Source organism: Gadus macrocephalus, chromosome 11, assembly GCF_031168955.1.
Source record: "Gadus macrocephalus chromosome 11, ASM3116895v1".
In the NCBI taxonomy this organism is placed as follows: domain Eukaryota; kingdom Metazoa; phylum Chordata; class Actinopteri; order Gadiformes; family Gadidae; genus Gadus; species Gadus macrocephalus.
In genome coordinates this window covers 797,047-817,317 of record NC_082392.1, presented here as the reverse complement: position 1 = coordinate 817,317, position 20,271 = coordinate 797,047, and the positions used below count along the sequence as shown (strand labels likewise).

General features: G+C 50.5%; 3 protein-coding genes across 3 annotated transcripts in view; 1 reads left to right on the top strand and 2 right to left on the bottom strand.

The window, feature by feature from the left end:
• The window catches only part of foxn4 (forkhead box N4), a 2,550-nt gene extending 2,490 nt beyond the window's left edge, over positions 1-60 (bottom strand). The window contains exon 1 of the mRNA XM_060064772.1: positions 30-60. Coding sequence (XP_059920755.1) covers positions 30-60 — 31 coding nt within the window. The remainder of the gene's footprint in view (positions 1-29) is intronic.
• A 518-nt stretch (positions 61-578) lies between these two features.
• Positions 579-14,660, top strand: myo1ha (myosin IHa). The gene is made up of 32 exons (XM_060064771.1): positions 579-587; positions 1,073-1,207; positions 1,568-1,683; positions 1,934-2,132; positions 2,406-2,486; positions 2,805-2,984; positions 3,318-3,416; positions 3,710-3,823; positions 3,919-3,990; positions 4,145-4,264; positions 4,348-4,415; positions 4,611-4,716; positions 4,981-5,061; positions 6,319-6,410; positions 6,858-6,952; positions 8,479-8,525; positions 8,770-8,850; positions 9,163-9,367; positions 9,876-9,993; positions 10,704-10,817; positions 11,329-11,405; positions 11,505-11,573; positions 11,663-11,747; positions 11,832-11,994; positions 12,078-12,161; positions 12,418-12,511; positions 12,594-12,649; positions 12,724-12,859; positions 12,962-13,032; positions 13,256-13,353; positions 13,444-13,543; positions 14,343-14,660. Exons 1-32 carry the CDS (start codon positions 579-581, stop codon positions 14,367-14,369), a joined length of 3,192 nt encoding a protein of 1,063 aa, XP_059920754.1. The 3' UTR covers positions 14,370-14,660.
• Positions 14,661-14,664: 4 nt separating this feature from the next.
• kctd10 (potassium channel tetramerization domain containing 10) lies at positions 14,665-19,828 on the bottom strand. The gene is made up of 7 exons (XM_060065689.1): positions 19,726-19,828; positions 19,050-19,263; positions 18,452-18,621; positions 16,827-16,913; positions 16,527-16,579; positions 16,233-16,428; positions 14,665-15,822 (listed from the first exon to the last, which is right to left on the bottom strand). The coding sequence occupies exons 1-7, from the start codon at positions 19,726-19,728 to the stop codon at positions 15,604-15,606; spliced, it is 942 nt and encodes a 313-aa protein (XP_059921672.1). The 5' UTR covers positions 19,729-19,828; the 3' UTR covers positions 14,665-15,603.
• Positions 19,829-20,271: the final 443 nt, after the last annotated feature.

Below are 20,271 nucleotides of genomic sequence, written 5' to 3'. Positions count from 1 at the left end.
GTGCCCCCCGCCCCCCGCCCCGCCCCGACTGCTCTCTGATCTCTGAATCTTCCCTAACATCGCTCCAAACACACGGCTGGGATCTCAAACCCTGTTATGGGTTATTTGTATTTTCTTTTATTTGTTGCGCCATGAGGGGAAACATGTAATGAAGGGGCAAGACATTCTATGAGCAAGGAAAGCAATTCTGCATTATGGTAACTTAGGGTTCAGAAGGGAACGCGTGTGTAATGGCTGGGTGAGCAGCAGGGGAAATAGGACTTCAGTCTGGGTATGGAGAATGGTCTTTATTGAAGATAGGTCGAAACGCGGGTAATTGGTTGGAGATCAGGCAAACATTCCAGCAGGGAGAAGGCAAAGGCGTAGTCGGGAGTAAATGCCGGGACACTTGACACTAAGAGCAAAGACAAACTGCCAAAGAGGAAGGGAAACACGCTGACTAAATACACTAGGAGGGGAATGTTAATGAGGGACAGGTGTAAACAACGAAGTTAAGTGAGGACAATCAGGGAAACGAGAAACACAGGGACAGGGAGTGAAATAATCAACGAAGGGGGCGAGATGTTCCACTGTGAGACATGGAGATGGTGTGCTCAAAAAGGTTGGACTGTAATGTAGGCTGACGGAAGCTGACTGGTTCCTACCTAGTGTCTCTCTGGTTCCTGACTGGTTCCTGTATGGTTACTGACTGGTTTCTGACAGCTTCCTGACAGCTTCCTGTCTGGTTCCTGACTGGTTCCTGACTGACTGCTGCCTGACTGACTGGTTCCTGACTGGATCCCGTCTGGTTCCTAACTGGTTCCTGAATGGTTCCTGTCTAGTTCCTGACTGTTTTCCTAACTGGTTCCTGTCTGCTTCCTGACTGATTCCTTACTGTTTCATAACTGGTTCCTGACTGTTTCCTAACTGGTTCCTGTCTGCTTCCTGACTGGTTCCTTACTGTTTCCTAACTGGTTGTTGTCTGGTTCCTGATTGGTTCCTGACTGTTTCCTAACCGGTTCCTGATTGGTTCCTGACCGTTTCCTGACTGTTTCCTGTCTGCTTCCTGACTGTCTTCTTCCCTGTCTTCCAGGGACTACTGAACACGGAAGGGGCGCTGGTCGCCCGGGATAAGGTTGGCATCCAGGACTTCGTTCTCCTGGACGAGACCACGGAGACGGCCTTCATGGAGAACCTGAAGAAGCGCTTCGATAAGGACCTCATCTACGTGAGTCTGGACGGAGGAGACCAGCGTGGTCACACTCACGTCTGGGTTACTAATAAAGCTCTGTTTAGTGAGTGGAACCTGCGTACAGTACAGGCCTCTGCACTATGCAGAGAAGATCCTACAGTAAGTCACACAGAACACACTTCCATCAAACCCCCTGCAGACGCATGTGATGGCGTCAGTGACACATTCACAGTGCAACACCAATCCAATAGACTGGGTACCCCCAGCGCATTCTGCCCGGCGATTTCATCTAGAACGTCCTCACACTCCGGCCTCAACGCAAGTCAATGAGGCCAACTGAGATGTACGTCTTGTCCAAGCGTCTCCCGTGTTTGTCTGTATCTTCGGGTTCTCCAGACCTACATCGGCGCCCTGGTCGTGTCGGTGAACCCCTACAAGGACCTCGACATTTACAACTCCAACCAGATGGATCTTTACATGGGGGTCAACTTCTTCGAACTCCCCCCACACATGTGAGTAGCTGTATAAACCATATTACTCTTACATAATATATAACTCCTACATAATAACAGTTTTGTGTCTGGGATTAGTAAAGCGTTACCTTATCGTGGTGAGTCAACAGCATGTCTTTAGTCTCACTGCGCTCGTTCTCCAAGCAAAGCTGAGCTCTGAGAGAGCCCTGCGGTCCACCGTACCATGTGACCCCCCCCCCGTACCATGTGACCCCCCTGTCCCCATGTGACCCCCCCCCCCGCCCCCCAGCTTTGCCCTGGCGGACACGGTGTACCACGCCATGATGCTGGAGCTCAACAACCACTTCATCCTGATCTCCGGGGAGAGTGGCGCGGGGAAGACGGAGGCCTCCAAGAAGATCCTGCAGTACTACGCCGTGTGCTCCCCTGAGACCGACCTGCTCACCTCCGTCAGGGACAAGATGCTCATGTCCAACCCCGTCCTGGAGGTCCGCTCAGCCGGGTGACACAGGATCAGGATGTGATGTCATAATGTTGTATGCAGAGTCTACGTGAACTCTGAACAAACGATATCAGGGAAAAGATTTGATGGCATGTGTTGTCATATCGTATCATGTCATGTGATGTAATATCATTACGTGTCACACAATATACAGTACATCATATCATTGGTCTCCACATCCTGTCATACTTCATGCTGTACAGTATCATTCCATCCTTGTGCTCTGATCTCCCTCTCTCTCTCTTGAACCTCCCCGCAGGCCTTCGGCAACGCCAAGACTCTGAAGAACGACAACTCCAGTCGCTTTGGGAAGTACATGGACATCCAGTTCAACAGCGAGGTGGGCAGGAGACCCTCCATGTTGAGGTGGCCCCTCTGTACGGAGGGAGGGGGCAGGAGACCCTCCATGTTGAGGAGAGCCCCCCCTGTACAGAGAGGGGGGAGGGAGGAGACCCTCCATGTTGAGGTGGCCCCTCTGTACGGAGAGGGGGGGGGGGGCACCTTCTTGTTGAGGTGCTCCCCCCCTGTAAAGAGAGAGGGGAGGGAGGACAGTTACAGTAGGTATCGTTGATCCAAGGCCTTTCTAAAGTCAGCCTCGCCCCTCCCCAGCAGTGCAGCTCCTGATTGGTCAGCTGCTGAGTTGTGCTCCAATCCCCAGGGAGAGGCGCTGGGCGGACACATCCTCAACTACCTGCTGGAGAAGTCCCGGGTGGTGCATCAGAACCACGGAGAGAGGAACTTCCACATCTTCTACCAGCTGGTGGAGGGCGGGGAGGAAGATCTTCTGCACCAACTTGGTCTTGAGAGAGACTGCCTGTACTACAACTATCTCACGCAAGTAAGTGTGACCGGACGTTTGGTTTGTTTCACTCAGGTCCCAGTGATTCAGGGACCTGAACACACCTGATGGACACACACCTCATGTCCATCAGGTGTGAAGAGTAGTAGTATATATAGTAATAGAGTAGTGGTAGCAGGTTGCTGGTTCGATCCCTGGCTCCTCCCAGAGTGTTGAGGTGTCCCTGAGCAAGGCACCTCACCCTAACTGCTCCCGGCCAGCTGGCTGCTGTCTTGCAGGTTTTGGCCATCATAGGTTACAAAAGCGCTTTATAAATGCAGTCCATTTATTGACCATAATGTGTACCATGTCTTGGTGTTCGTTCTGTGAAAGGGTGAATGTGCCATTATGTCCTCCATCAACGACAAGAATGACTGGAAGACGGTGAAGAATGCCCTGAAGGTCATAGAGGTCAGCGAGAGTGACCGGACGGTATGTTTATTTACTGTCGACGAAGAACCCTATCTAACACTCCCATGTTATGCTCTCCTGTACCTTCTACGATATCATCACCGATATGCACCTGTACCTGTGAATCACATAAAACACATCCTACTTCCTTCACACTACCGAAGTATCCTTTGTGTTATTTAACTAACTACAGACAGTAATGACTGCACACACAGAAGCAGAACACACCACATAATCCATCATAGCTCCCCACAGAGCCAGACGGTTCCTCGTGAACCCTTTGAGATGTTAAGGTGTTCCTCATGATGTTCCAGGACCTGTTTGGAGTGGTCGCGAGCGTCCTTCACCTGGGGAACGTGGAGTTTGACCCGGACAGCCGAGGGAACGCCAGCCTGAACAACAACACTGAGCTGCGCTGGGTCTCCACGGTAAGCTCTCGGACCTCCAGGTCCATCTGTCTGGTACCATCGCTGTGAGGCTGCAGGAACTCTCCTTCGTGAACCAAACCTTTCTCGCCCTGCAGCTGCTGGGGGTGAACGCACAGACCCTGCAGGAGGGTCTCACCTATCGGAAGATCAGAGCCCAACAGGATCAGGTAATCATGAGCAGTGATTAGGAGGGATAAGGAGTTAAAACCAAATCGGTACGATTAGCATGCAGCCTTCCCTCCCAGAGAATCAAATCGAAATAAAGATCAAACTGTAACATTTTACACGCGTTAAGATCCGTGTTCTGCTGTCCCGGTGAAGGTTCTAAGCCCGTTTACCATCGACCACGCTATCTACGTGAGGGACGCCCTGGCCAAGGCCATGTACGGTCGCACCTTCACCTGGTTGGTCCGGCAGATTAACGAGTCCATGGAGAACAAGGTGAGGAGGAGGAAGGACACGTTTGAACTGAGTACGTTTCGGTTATAATACAAGTTTGTCTTTGTTTGCATCTTCTCTGACAGGACGACACAATGAAGATGGTTATAGGATTACTGGACATATATGGGTTTGAGGTGTTCTATGTAAATAGGTAGGTCCTTTATTTATTAGTTAGTAATATATTTAAGTTATATATTTATTTTAATACTTGAATTTTCCACTTCCACGCACACTAGAAGCTTGTGTTGTGTGGGATTACTTGATCCTTATCTTTTGTGAGCTTTCTGAGAGGAGGTCCTGTGATTGGTGGAGAGGCCGGTCTGCTGTGACTCTGCTCTCCTCTCAGTTTCGAACAGTTCTGTATAAACTACTGCAACGAGAAGCTGCAGCAGCTCTTCATCCAGCTCACACTCAAGTCTGAGCAGGAGGAGTACGAGGCCGAGGGCATCGAGGTGAACCTGGCCTCCAGATCTAAGTCCACATCCAAATCCAGATCCAAATCTAAATCCAATATCAAGTATTCATGGTCCACAATACCAAGTGTCTGTACTGGTCTGATACTGGGCTGACTCCATGTGTCTGTACTGGTCTGATACTGGTCTGACTCCATGTCTCTGTACTGGTCTGATACTGGTCTGACTCCATGTCTCTGTACTGGTCTGATACTGGTCTGACTCCATGTCTTTGTACTGGTCTGACTCCATGTCTGTGTCCAGTGGGAGGCCGTCCAGTTCTTCAACAACAAGATCATTTGTGACCTGGTGGAGGAGAGACACCGAGGCATCATCTCCATACTGGTGAGGACTGGGAGGACTGGGGGATGTGTGGTAAAGCACCTGGACACCATGTATACACCAGTGCACACAGTGGTGCTCTAGAGGACAGGTGATGGTACTGCTGATGGTACGGTCGATGGTACGACTGATGGTTCGATTGATGGTACGGTTGATGGTACGGTTGATGGTACGGTTGATGGTACGGCTGATGGTACGGCTGATGGTACGACTGATGGTACGACTGATGGTACGGCTGATGGTATGGTGTGGTAGAGCTGATGGTACGGCTGATGGTACGGCTGATGGCACGGCTGATGGTACAGCTGATGGTACGGCTGATGGTACGGTTGATGGTACGGCCGATGGTACGGCCGATGGTACGGCTGATGGTACGACTGATGGTACGACTGATGGTACGGCTGATGGTATGGTGTGGTAGAGCTGATGGTACGGCTGATGGTACGGCTGATGGCACGGCTGATGGCACAGCTGATGGTACGGTTGATGGTACGGCCGATGGTACGGCCGATGGTACGGCTGATGGTACGGCCGATGGTACGGCTGATGGTACGGCTGAGGGTACGGTTGATGGTACGGCTGATGGTACGGTTGATGGTACGGCTGATGGTATGGTCGATGATACGGGTGATGGTACGGCTGAGGGTACGGTTGATGGTACGGCCGATGGTACGGGTGATGGTACGGCTGAGGGTACGGTTGATGGTACGGCTGATGGTACGGTTGATGGTACGGCTGATGGTATGGTCGATGATACGGGTGATGGTACGGCTGAGGGTACGGTTGATGGTACGGCTGATGGTACGGTTGATGGTACGGCTGATGGTACGGGTGATGGTACGGCTGAGGGTACGGTTGATGGTACGGCTGATGGTACGGTTGATGATACGGGTGATGGTACGGTTGATGGTACGGCTGATGGTACGGTCGATGGTACGGCTGATGGTACGGTTGATGGTACGGCTGATGGTACGGCTGATGGTACGGTTGATGGTACGGCTGATGGTACGGTTGATGGTACGGCTGATGGTATGGTCGATGATACGGGTGATGGTACGGCTGAGGGTACGGTTGATGGTACGGCTGATGGTACGGTTGATGATACGGGTGATGGTACGGTTGATGGTACGGCTGATGGTACGGTCGATGGTACGGCTGATGGTACGGTTGATGGTACGGCTGATGGTACGGTTGATGGTACGGCTGATGGTATGGTCGATGGTACGGCTGATGGTACGGTTGATGGTACGTTGTGTTCAGGACGAGGAGTGCCTCCGACCGGGCGACGCCACAGACCTGACCTTCCTGGAGAGACTGGAGGAGAAGATGGGAGACCACCCCCACTTCGTCACGTGAGTGGAGCTCCACCAGGGGACATCATGTCTGAAGATGCACCAGACTTCCATAACATAGTTCTTCTTAGAACAGACACCATGTTAATGAGGGTGTACAACAGCATGGAGGAAAGGGCAAATCAAACAAGATACAAAACACAAATACAGAGGTTATCATTAAAATAAACACAAACACACAAAATATCAAATCAAATAAAATATGCTAAAAATAAAATAAAATAAATATGCTTTTTGAACATTGTGCCAGAGTGTTGTCCATGCTGGTGTCGATGCCAGCCCTCTGCAGGCCTGCTGGCTCTCTGGCCCACCACGAGCTGCAGGTGAACCAAGGGGTCTAACCCCCGGGTCTGGACCTGGGGGTCTGGACCGAGGGGTCTGGACCCAGCGGTCTAGACCCAGGGGGCCCAAGCCTCACCCAGTCCGTCTGCTCCTGCTGCCCCCCAGGCACCGGCTGGCCGACATCACGACCCGGAAGACCCTCGACCGGGGAGACTTCCGCCTGCTGCACTACGCCGGGGAGGTCACCTACTGCGTCGTGGGTAAGAGAGACCATCACACTCAACATACAGAGAGAGAGAGACCATCACAAACAACATACAGAGAGAGAGAGACCATCACAAACAACATACAGAGAGAGAGAGAGAGAGACCATCACAAACAACATATAGAGAGAGAGAGACGTCACAAACAACATACAGAGAGAGAGAGACCATGACAAACAACATATAGAGAGAGAGAGAGAGAGAGAGAGAGAGAGAGAGACCATCACAAACAACATACAGAGAGAGAGAGACCATCACAAACAACATATAGAGAGAGACGTCACAAACAACATACAGAGAGAGAGAGACCATGACAAACAACATATAGAGAGAGAAAGACCATCACAAACAACAAACAGAGAGAGAGAGACCGTCACACTCAACATATAGAGAGAGAGAGACCATCACAAACAACATACAGAGAGAGAGAGACCATCACAAACAACATATAGAGAGAGAGACGTCACAAACAACATACAGAGAGAGAGAGACCATGACAAACAACATATAGAGTGCGAGAGACCGTCACAAACAACAAACAGAGAGAGAGAGACCGTCACAAACAACATACAGAGAGAGAGAGACCGTCACAAACAGCAAACAGAGAGAGAGAGACCGTCACAAACAACATGCAGAGAGAGAGAGACCGTCACAAACAACATACAGAGAGAGAGAGAGAGACCATCACAAACAACATACAGAGAGAGAGAGACCGTCACAACAACATAAAGAGAGAGAGAGCATAAAAAAAAAAAAAAAGAGAAAGAGAGACCGTCACAAACAACATACAGAGAGAGAGAGACCATCACAAACAACAAACAGAGAGAGAGACCGTCACAAACAACATACAGAGAGAGAGAGAGAGAGACTGTCACAAACAACATACAGAGAGAGAGAGACCGTCACACTCAACATACAGAGAGAGAGAGAGAGACCATCACAAACAACATACAGAGAGAGAGAGAGAGACCGTCACAACAACATACAGAGAGAGAGAGGAACAAAAACAACATACAGAGAGGAGAGACCCTCACAAACAACACACAGAGAGAGAGATACCTACTGCGTCGTGGGTAGGAGAGACATACAGTGAGAGAGATACCTACTGCGTCCTGGGTAGGAGAGACATACAGAGAGAGAGATACCTACTGCTTCGTGGGTAGGAGAGACATACAGAGGGAGAGATACCTATTGCACCATGGGTAAGAGAGACCGTCACAAATAACATACAGAGAGATAAGAGAGACTGTCACACTCAACATACAGAGAGATATGAGAGACAATAATACACAAAATACAGAGAGAGATACCTACTGCATTGTGGGTAGGAGAGATACAAATGTCTATATACACAATATGAGTATCAGAAATGACGGTGCAAAAACAAAGAAACATGCTCTATGTATAAACAGTGTTTACATTATGGTTGCAGTCTCATTAGACGTATGTCCAACCACGCAGCACCAGGGCTGACATGAGATATGCTCTGACCTCCGCTGACCTCTGCTGACCTCTGCTCCCAGGGTTCCTGGACAAGAACAACGACCTGCTGTACAAGAACATCAAGGACGTGAGTCCGCTGTCTCCTACCGCCGCGCCACGTGAGCTCAGGAATGCACCTTGACAGGGGATTCCTTTCAGTGACACCCTGAATTATTCACCCCGCTGTCGACTCAGTGAATTATACAAGAGGGAGTCGCTGAAGATCTGACCCGGCTGGCTCTCCTTAAGGGTGTCGCCGCGTCGAGCAGAGAGGGGAACACCTGGAGCACGTGCAGATGTTTCATGTCTGCTGTTGTTTGTGTTTGGGGCAGCTGATGGGCCAGTCGAAGAACTCCATCGTCAGGGAGGTGTTCGGCAACGCGGACGCAGACAGCCGCCGCAGGCCGGAGACGGTGGGTCCTCCAGCGTACCGCGCTGCAGACCTCCTCTTTACACCTCAATTATTCAACAATCAGTAACTGAAACACCCCCCCCCCCCCCAGTCACTCAGGGCTCATCATGCATCTGACAGGTGGGCTGTAAGGGATCATGACCCTCAGTGTGTGTTTGTGTGTGTGAATGTGTGTGTGCACGTGTGTGTGTGTGTGTGTGTGTGTGTGTGTGTGTGTGTGTGTGTGCGTGTGCGTGTATGTGCGTGTGTGTGTATGTGTGTGTGCATGTGCGTACGCCTGCGTGTGTGCACGTGTGTGTGCATGAGTGTGTAGGTGGCCACCCAGTTCAAGAGCAGCCTCCTGAAGCTGACCGAGAGCCTCCTGGCTAAGGACGCCTGGTACGTCCGCTGCCTCAAATCCAACGAGTCCAAGAAGCCAGGTAACGGGGAAACACATCCGGTCCACTGGGTTCTACTGGGTTCTACTGGGTTCCACTGGGTTCTACTGGGTTCCACTGGGTTCTGCTGGGTTCTACTGGGTTCTACTGGGTTCTGCTGGGTTCTACTGGGTTCTACTGGGTTCTGCTGGGTTCTACTGGGTTCTGCTGGGTTCTACTGGGTTCTGCTGGGTTCTGCTGGGTTCTACTGGGTTCTACTGGGTTCTGCTGGGTTCTGCTGGGTTCTGCTCGGTTTAGCAGAGCCTCTGGGGTGAACCATACCACTCAGCTCCTGGGAGAGAACTCAGAGCTGAAGGCCGGGGTAAGCCTTCAGAGGGTCAGTAAGTGTATTCCTACACGCTGCTGAGACCTTTAGAGACTTGGTCCAAAGATATTCTAACCGAAGGAAAGTGGACCGCCCTGTTTACCCAGACGGCCGTCAGACTTTAGGTCACGGTCGTCTGACTCGTGAGGCTAGGACTCAAACCCACGACCCTCAGATCCGGATGGACAGACTACAGTCCCGAGAGCAGCAATGTCTCATGGTACTAATGCATCAATGTTTCCTTTATCTTCATCACTCACACCCCCCCCCCCCCCCCCCCCCCAGGCGTGATGGACGAGGCGCTGGTCCGCCACCAGGTGAAGTACCTGGGTCTGATGGAGCACCTGAGGGTTCGGCGCGCCGGCTTCGCTTACCGCCGGCGCTATGAAGTCTTCCTACAGAGGTAGCGCTAACATGAACCGCCGACCGCTACCGTGGTTAGCAGCACCGCTAACTAAGGTAGCGCTAACATGAACCACCGACCGCTACCGTGGTTAGCAGCACCGCTAACCACCAACCACTCCCTTAGTTAGCGGCACCGCTAACTAAGGGAGCGCTAACATGAACCACCAACTGCTCCCCTAGTTAGCAGTACCACTAACTAAGGTAGGAGAACACAAATTAAATGAACATGAATAATGTATGTGCGTTCAATTAGTCAATGTAAGCACGAACATTAAAAGGGTTCACAATTTAGTGAGGAAGACGGGTCTCCTCATCATGCAGCTTTTGGCTCATGTCTCCCCACAAATGAAGCACAACACCAGGGGAGGGTCAGAGTAGGAGAGGTGAATCCCATCCAAACATAAAGCCCCACACTGGGGGTACTCTGGATAGACCCTCCTAACCCTGGAAGGAGGGACCCCTCTTCTGCCTCATCATGGTTTCTTCCTCGGGGTTCGGGGGAGTTCTCCTTCACCGTTCAGAGGGCTGAGGGTCAGGGGGTCAAGGGGGGGGGTTGTGACGCCCTTTGAGGCCAACTGGGATTAAGGGCAATACAAACCAAATGGGCTGGACCCGAGCGACGGCAGGGTTGTGTTAGAGGCGACCGTCCCCCAACAGGGGACAGGAGGGTCCTCTATACCCACGGTGTGCTGTGACGTCTCCCCCCAGGTACAAGGCCCTGTGTCCGGCCACCTGGCCTCACTGGTTGGGGCTGCCCATGGACGGCGTGCAGGTGCTGGTCCAACACCTGGGCTATATGCCCTACGAGTACAAGATGGGACGGTGAGAGAGCTGGTCCCCTCAGCCTTACCTTAACCTGACTCCTAAAGCTAAGGGGACGGTGAGAGAGCTGGTCCCCTCAGCCTTACCTTAACCTGACTCCTAAAGCTAAGGGGACGGTGAGAGAGCTGGTCCCCTCAGCCTTACCTTAACCTGACTCCTAAAGCTAAGGGGACGGGGAGAGAGCTGGTCCCCTCAGCCTTACCTTAACCTGACTCCTAAAGCTAAGGGGACGGTGAGAGAGCTGCTCCCCTCAGCCTTACCTTAACCTGACTCTTAAAGCTAGGGCAAGCCATTCAGAGAAACCAGTCCGATGTATTTGAAAGGCAGACAGACACACCAGATGTTTTAGCTTTTCTTCAGAGCATTTGATTGATAGATTACCGTCGGGTGTAAAGAGAATTTCAAACACGTATGCCAAAAGATGCTTGTAAAATGAATGGCCTGCCCTTTAACCTTCATGTTTAAAGGAAGGTTCAGGCGGAGATAACGTCGCTGTCCCTCCTCTCTACAGAACCAAGATCTTCATCCGTCATCCCAAGACTCTGTACGCCACGGAGGACGCCTTCGAAAGGTGTAAGCATGAGCTAGGTGAGAGGGAGTCCTGGTGGAGAAAATCGTGCGTTGTTGTTGTTGCCGTGATTATTAAAAGTGTTGTGGTGTCTTTAACACAACTCTGTGGCGTTGCAGCCACAAAGCTCCAGGGCAAATACCGAGGCTACAAGGCCAAAGGAGAGTTAAAGAAGAGGAAGGAAAACGGTACAAGCTGCCAGCCTCGTAGGTCACAGGTTGACGTGTTGGGGACAGGAGGTGTGTTTCTAATGCGTGTTGTTTATTGCGGACCAAAGCATTCCAGATGGATGTGGCCTGGAAGGCAGCTCAGGCCAGGAAGGAGGAGGAGAGACGGGATTGGGCGGTGAAGGTCATTAAGAAGTAAGGAGGAACGAGAACGAGCGGAATCACAGGGGAGGCGGTCAAACTGTCCCTGTTCTCAAACCCTCTCCTCTTCCCGCTCAGATTCATCAACGGTTTTATCAATAGAGGCGACGCCAGGTCCGCGGACAACTCTGAATACCTGGCCTTCGTGAGACAGAGCTACCTGAACCGCCTCAAGCTCAAGCTGCCCAAAACGGTCCTGGATAAAACCACCTGGCTCACCGCGCCGTCGGTGTGCCAGGAGGTAGGCCCTGGACCCGGCTCAGGCACCGCGCTGTGGGATACACTCCAGTCAGGGGCCCCCCTCTGATATCTGCTCATGTCTAGGCCTCGGAGATGCTGCGCAAAATCTACTATCGGCTCATGGTGAGGAAGTACGTGAGAGGGATCTCCCAGCAGAAGAGAGGACAGGTGAAGACCGAACCCAGCTCCCGCATCAGAGGAGAGCCACCTGCCCCTGCTCTGGGGGGTGTTGCTCTGCTGCCCCCCCCTAACCCTAACCCTCAGGGCCACAGACGGACTGGGTTATGGAGAGCATTCAGTTATCTGGAGTGAGGTTTCAGTTAGAGCTGTACTGTTTGTCCTGTTCTGTGTTTAGCCCTGTGCAGCTGACGATGATACGAGTGAACCCGTAGTGGGTTCAATGATCCGTCCTTTATGTTCTCAGCTGCAGATGAAGGTGGTTACCAGTGCCATCTTCAAGGGCAAGAAGGACAGTTATCCGCAGAGCATCACTCGGTCGTTCCTGGACACCAGGATCGGTGAGTAGTCCCAGATGAAGCTCAGTTCAGTGAACGGCCATTTGGTCAACCTCCACTCATCGCAGACCGCGTCGTATTTCAGGTGAAGCCGACATCAACCCGAAAGTCCTGCAGATGATTCGTAACGAGCGTGTAAAGGTAAGACGTCTGTCAGAGTGCGTCTGATGAGGCCGAGGGGGAGGGCTAAGGGGCCAGCTGTGTTCTCTCTCCAGTACAGCGTGCCGGTGGTGAAGTACGACAGGAAGGGCTTCAAGCCGCGGCCGCGGCAGATCCTCCTGACCACCAGTGCCGCCTACCTGGTGGAGGAGGCCAAGATCAAGCAGAGGGTCCTCTACACGTCTCTGAAAGGTCTGGCTCCACGCCCCTGAGATGTGGCTAGATGGTTTCAGATCATTTTAGTATTTCGTAGCTGTTATACACGAGTGACGGTTCCACTCTGCTTCGTTTCAGGAATCTCGGTCAGCAACCTCACTGATGACATCGTCGTGCTGCACATCACCTGTGAAGACGCCAAGCAGAAGGTATTCCTGGAGCTCCTCTAGAAGCCATGTCAACACGGCACGTTTGTTTTATGAATACAGTGATGCATTCATGTTCTGCATCTATGAACAGATTATCAAATCCATTTTCAACCATCAACTCTTCTGTTTCATGGTTAATTTCATGTTTGACCTGGGTCCCTGAGCTAGCTTGTGACTCATCCTGAAGCCAGGGCCTCTAAGTGTGTCGGCTGCGCTGTTTCAGGGGGATCTGGTGTTCCAGTGTGACCACCTCTTTGAGTTCCTGACCAAACTCAGCATGCTGGCCAACAAACAAAATGCCTTCCAAGTAGTGAAGGGCAGGTGAGTGGGGTGGATTTCAGAGGACGCCTGCAGCCATTACCGGGTGTCTGTCATTAATGTTTTATTAAATCGGTTCGCTTTGATACGCAGCATCACGATTGAAATCCAGTCGGGGAAGCAGGGAGCGGTGGACTTCACCACGGGCCCGGAGCCCCTCGTGTACAAGGACAAGAACGGACACCTGATGGTGGTGAGGCACCCCCCATAAATGTGGTGGCACCCATACCATAACACTTGAAGTCTGTTTAAATGGGTGGCACCCATACCTCACCTCTTAAGGTCTGTTTTAATGGGTGGCACCCATACCTCACCTCTTAAAGTCTGTTTTAAAGGGTGGCACCCATACCTCACCTCTTAAGGTCTGTTTTAATGGGTGGCACCCATACCTCACCTCTTAAAGTCTGTTTTAAAGGGTGGCACCCATACCTCCCCTCTTAAGGTCTGTTTTAATGGGTGGCACCCATACCTCACCTCTTAAAGGCACCCAGTGCAACTTTCGAGGCTTAAAAATAAACATTCAATTTCTAGTCTTTTTTACACGTAGTAAGTTTCAATAACTCCATACCATTACATACCGACATTTAAGCAGCAAAGATGAGACGTCGTTGTGTGGTGAGAACTGATACAAAATCGATAACAACAATGCCGCCATTTTCTTTATTTTTTGTAACCTACAATAAATAAAGCAGGCTTCCAGTCAATGGAAAAATGGCTTCTCCCCACCGGCGATTGTTGTTTACGATTTTCTATCAGTTCTCACCACACAACGACGTCTCATCTTTGCTCCTTGAATGTCGATATGTAATGGTATGGAGTTATTGAAACTTACGTGTAAAAAAGACTAGAAATTGAATGTTTATTTTTCATTGAAAGTTTACATAAAGTTGCACTGGGTGCCTTTAAAGTCTGTTTTAATGGGTGGCACCCATACCATACCTCTTAAAGTCTGTTTGCGAGCCAGGGAACAAAATAATCGGTTTGCCTTGCAGGTTTCCACCAGAGTGCGGGCAAGGTGATCAGGGAAAGATCAGGTCTGAAGCACAGGAAACCCTCTGCATATTTCATCAGGAGAGGGAGATGAGAAGGAGAGGAGCAGCTGGTTTGCAGACCACCGACCCGTGCTGCCTACATTACCCACAATGCATCTGTGCTGCATCTACAGCACAGCCCCATCTCTGGGTTCATGTACTGCGATATGGTGGCTGGTAGAAGGGTGTGCTTGATGGCTCCATTGTATTGTTGCATTGAGCGATGGTGAATGTTTTCATACTAATGGTTTTCATTCAAAAATAAAGCTGGGACTAGCAAAAAAACATTGTAGAAATTTATTTGTGATAAAGAATGTATAAATATATCTAAAACATACATATGTTCACGTCTGTACAGGAGAGATAAGTACTGTGATTGTGAGGAGGACGTTGTTAAACACATGAGGAGAAACAGGTCGTTACATGATGATGACAGCTCTGGTTTCGCTCCCCTTGGAACGCCGTTACAAGGCAGAGTTCCTCCTGCTGATCTGGTTACGGGCGTAGCGCGACCTCCGTCCTCCTCCACCCGTACACCAACACCTCGGGTCAGACCTCACGTTGCCTCCTCTAAAAAGGGGTCCTTTCATAGGATCGAGGGACTGTGGCGAATTAAAACTAAGGGAGTGTCACGGTGGAGACCGCTCTGAAACAATGATTGCACCCATGACATCAGAAGTGTATAAAAGATGATATAAAAAGAAGGAATACGTTTGGATATGCGGTATACTTGTAGAAGACAGTGCTTTGCGGGATTCTTTTTTTTAAGAATAAACAGTGCCACCAAGCGGCCACTTCATGTACAACACCTGGTGTTGGCCAACAAAATCACAAAAAAATAATAATCAACTTGCTAAAAATGTTATGCATCTTGTTCTTTCGACTGTAATGTTCAAAGAGCACAAAAACGAAATAATGACATTGCATTAGTAAAAACACGTGATCTGCATTACAATTCCAAACGTAGTCTCATGATTGGTCGAACCTATCGGTGGGCGGGTCGATGCCGTCTGCGTGCGACTGGACAATAAAGCAAATCACTCAACATGGTGACGCGCTGGAGGAGCTACGACAGTAACCACGGGAAGCTACGGCTCTTCAGCGCTAACGACTCTGCTAACGACTCTGCTCGTTAGAGTCCGTAAAGAGGGGAGGAGAGGCGGTCGGTGATAAGGCACAGGCAGGACCGCTCGGCGGCCGGGGTCCACTGGGGGGTCAGAGGTCACTGGTGGTGGTGCGTGCGGTCGTCGGGCCGCTTGATGTGGATCCTCCGCACGCGCTCGATGCGGTCGCGCTCCTCGTCCTCGTCCAGGTGGTGGGAGCGTCCCGCGGCGCCGCCCGTGGCCTCCAGCAGGGCGTTGTCCGGGCCGCGCCCGTCCTGGGACTCGTACAGCAGGATGTTCAGGGTCTCCTCGTAGATACGGGCCTCGGGGAACTCCACCTGGGGGGGACACCAACCGTCAGAGAGGGTGGGGGGGGGACCGGGGCGGACCAACCGTCAGAGAGGGTGGGGGGGGACCGGGGCGGACCAACCGTCAGAGAGGCTCGGGGGAGTCCAAACATACCCTCAAACTATACCACATTTCCATACGTCCTCAGATTCATCCCCATCCCATAATACGTCCTCAGATTCCTCCCCATCCCATAATACCATGTGTGAACGTGTCCTCAGATTCCTCCCCATCCCATAATACCATGTGTGAACGTGTCCTCAGATGCCTCCCCATCCCATAATACCATGTGTGAACGTGTCCTCAGATGCCTCCCCATCCCATAATACCATGTGTGAACGTGTCCTCAGATGCCTCCCCATCCCATAATAGCGCGTGTGCCCGTGTCCCCAGGCGGTACCTTGGTCTGCTTCTTCTCGGTGGCGTACACGATGGAGGTGCAGCAGACCTCGGCGATCTTGCGGCCCTGGCCGTAGAAGGACCAGCAGCAGATCTCGTCCCCGATCACGTCCTTGATGAAGAGGACGCGCCCGTTGAAGCGCAGGGACAGCTTGTCGAACAGCTCAATGTTCTTCAGCATGTTGTCGTCAGAGTTGCTGAACAGGAAGTGAGGGGGTGAGCACAGGAAGTGAGGATGAAGTAATGGGGCTGAGCTCCACTGTGACCGGCTGAGTCTCTGCGTCGGGGGCCTTACCTGGTGTACGAGTACTTGTTGTTGCTGCGGTTGTACAGAAGTTTGACGGTGGGCTGTGGGGACGAAGAGTAGAGTGTTGAAACATTTACTGATTAAAAGAAGGTCCATGGTCTATAGATACAGGAGAACAGCTTACAGCGATGGACAAACGTATACTATTTAAGGAAATAGCATCGCTCTTCAAACGCTGCATTAGCATCAACAGCAAAATCAAGACTATGAATCACGGCCATCTTGGTTGTAAACGCCAGCTGGGGGGGGTGAGACATGGCGTGGGGGGGGGGGGGGGGGGGGGGGTACCTTGTTGGAGGTGGCGATGAGGCGCTGCTCCTCCTTGGGGGAGGTCACCAGAGGAACCTTACAGAAGGGCTCGTAGGTGTCCTTGTTCTGCCAGAGGAGAGAGGAGGAGGCGTTCATGTCCAGGAGACTGTAGTAAAGTGTGTAGTACTACAGTAGTACCTTCTGGTTAAAAACACATAATTCACTCTACTATCCTGTCTGGGTATTGTGTATCGGAATACTGGATAGCTGGAGTGGTCCACTCTGAACCAGAAGCGGCAGGCTCCCACCAGAAGTGTCCGGCTCACACCAGGTACCGCCGGTTCACACCAGATACCGCCGGTTCACACCAGGTACCGCCGGTTCACACCAGGTACCGCCGGTTCACACCAGGTACCGCCGGTTCACACCAGGTACCGCTGGTTCACACTAGGGATGGGCATTTGAAGAAATTTTCTTGATCGAGCATCGCTAGAGTTATCGATCAATTATCGATTAATCATTAACTTTTTTCTATGTTTTTTTTCTAATGTTTTTATCAATGAAATCTTTATTCCAACAATAATGTATGGGCCAAAATTAATACAATACAGTTAACTTGAAGACCTACAACTGTTTAACAGTTTTAAAATAATAAATACAGGCATTATAGGTTATAGGCCTATGCGGCGCTCGTAAAGTCCGAACAATGCGCCTACAGGCGCTCTTAAAGGTTTGGAAACGATTCAACAAGACTAAATCTGTAGCCTATTCCAATTACAATAAGTAGCGAACTTATCGGACAACAATAATCAAACAAAGGCAGTAGGCTAAAAGTGGGCATTAAACTGTATAACTGTTATGAAAAAAAAAGGGGGGGAAAAGGCCGACATATAATGCCTGCAGCCGGCGCGCGGAAAAGGCTCGCAACAAAAAGATGAGCCACCCATTTACAAACAATTGCATGAACTAGTCTATCTAAAAGCAATACCTTATTGAACATATATAAGGCTGGACTTGTTGCTAAAATATCACCGTTTTGGCAAAATGTAACGACTCCAAGAGGCACCAAGCGGAGCGAGAGTCAACACATTAAGAAAGAAAAGAGCGACTCACATACGGTGGTGACTGTCGTCCATAGCATACAGTAACTCCAGCCTACATATTTTTGTTTAGGAATATAAGCACGTTAACATGCTCGGGGGTCAGACGCGAACGCAGCCTTGTAACTGTCAGTCCAGCAGCAGAAAACACCCGCTCTGACGGGACCGAAGTTGCGGGGATGCAGAGGTATTGTCGCGCTAACTTTGACAGCCTGGGGAACCTTCTTCCATTCACTTTCCACCAGTCGGCAGGGTTATATTAAATTAAATGCTTCAAGACTCACAGTATGCAACACAACGTCCTTTTAATCGATAACAATATAAATTGATCGACGCATTTCTTAACGATCAATTATCGAGCATCGATTAATTATGCCCATCCCTAGTTCACACCAGGTACCGCTGGTTTATTGAGGGAGCCTGGCTGTCATTTTATATTGTTGACATCATGGTACGTGTTCATGCGTACGGTTGAATGAAACATAACTTCACTAAAAGGCGTGGCTCCGAGTGGTGTGTGTGAGGGCGTGGTGTCCGCCCCCCCCGGCCCCCCGGCGGTCTCACCTGTAGCGCGGCCGTGCACTCGTCCGCCAGCCCCTGCACCAGGTAGTACTTGGCCTCGGCCAGCAGCTCCTCCGTCTCCCGCCGCGTGTCGGGCAGCGGCCCGGCTCCGTCCCGCAGGTAGTTCAGGATGGTCCCGAAGTGCTTCCCACAGCGGTCGATCAGGATCCAGCCTGGGGGGGAGGGGGGCTCTGGTGAGTTCTGCTGACACCTTGTGCGAGTCGGGGAAATCTTCCCACGAAAACATCAAAACTATACACAACTTCACCCTAGACTCTGCATATCCCCCCCTACCCCAACGCCGCTCTGCTCCTTACTATATGGTGTACGTCCTTACACTTAAAAATAGTACCTAGAATCTCATCCTATCTTTGTTGTATACAGGGAATGGGTTAACCTAGTGAACATCCTTACTGTGCCGACAGATATATTGTTGTTGTTGTTGTTTCTCTTTCTACTGACAAATGGACTTCTTGTAAGTCGCTTTGGATGGAAGCGTTGGCTAAACGCCCTACATGTAAATGACAATACACATCTGGGGAATGCGAGTGTTTTGTGTTTTAGAGCAACAACTCAGAAACAAACCCCACTAGAAACTCACCTTCACTGTCGGTGAGGACCTCCATGCGGCCGCTGAACATGGCCTTCAGCATGGTGTCCTGCTTGGTCAGGGTCTGCATGGTGGTGTAGTACAGAGCCCCGCCCACGTTCAGCTTCACGTACTTGGAGCTGGGGCTCGAGCCCTTGAAGGGGGTGGTGCGGGTTGTAGCTGCCGGCAGGGCCGAGCTCACAACGCTCTCACCTGACATCTCTTCCTGCGGAGGGTCAAAGGGCACGGCACACCTGTATCACTGTCATCTAGTACAACGCATTACTGCTTAATAACAACCAACTGCGAGTAACCACCTCCTACAAAGAACACTCCGCACGTTACATACTAACGTCCCCATCAGCCAGCCAGCCAGCCAGCCAGACCCCCCCCCCGCCCCCAGAACCTGATCCAGACACCCCCTAGATCCAGACAAGAGTTATTGTGTCCTTCATCAGGAATATGATCCAAACACAGCGATCCGTCCCGCTTTAGGGCATTAAGGACTATGTTGAGCTGCACCCAGGCTCAGTGTTAGCATGTAGCTAGGCTGTGAATAATATCTAATAAGTAGCCGACAAGTAGAGAACTGAACCGGTTACGGGCGGCGCCCCGCGGCCCCCTGTCCCGGTAGGTGGTCCTGGATCACACGGTACCCGGCTAACGGGAGGATTAGAAGTATATTTACCATAGAACCAAGGCAGACTTCGGGAGTTTAGCTCGCTAACCTTAGCCAGCTGACACCCACTTCCTTCCGGTCCCAAGCTGCGCACTTACACTATGACGTCAGCATCCCGCCTGTGTTTAAAGGTACAGCCCCAATTATATTACTATATATGTATACATATAACTATATCTATATATCTATATATATATATATTATATTTATGCATATATATATATGTATATATATATATTTTTTTTTTACCAGTATTATTTATATCAGCTTTATGTTATCAGTTTTATACCAGTATTATTTATATCATATTTACATTAGCAGTTTTATACCAATATTATTTATATCAGCTTTATATTAGCAGCTTTGTACCAGTATTATTTATATCAGCTTTATATTATCAGTTTTATACCAGTATTATTTATATATTTTCTATAATAGCAGCTTTATACTAGTATTATTTATACAAGCTTTATATTATCAGTTTTACACCAGTATTATTTATATCTGCTTTATATTAGCAGCTTTATGGTAAGAGTAACCTCTAAAACCATCCGG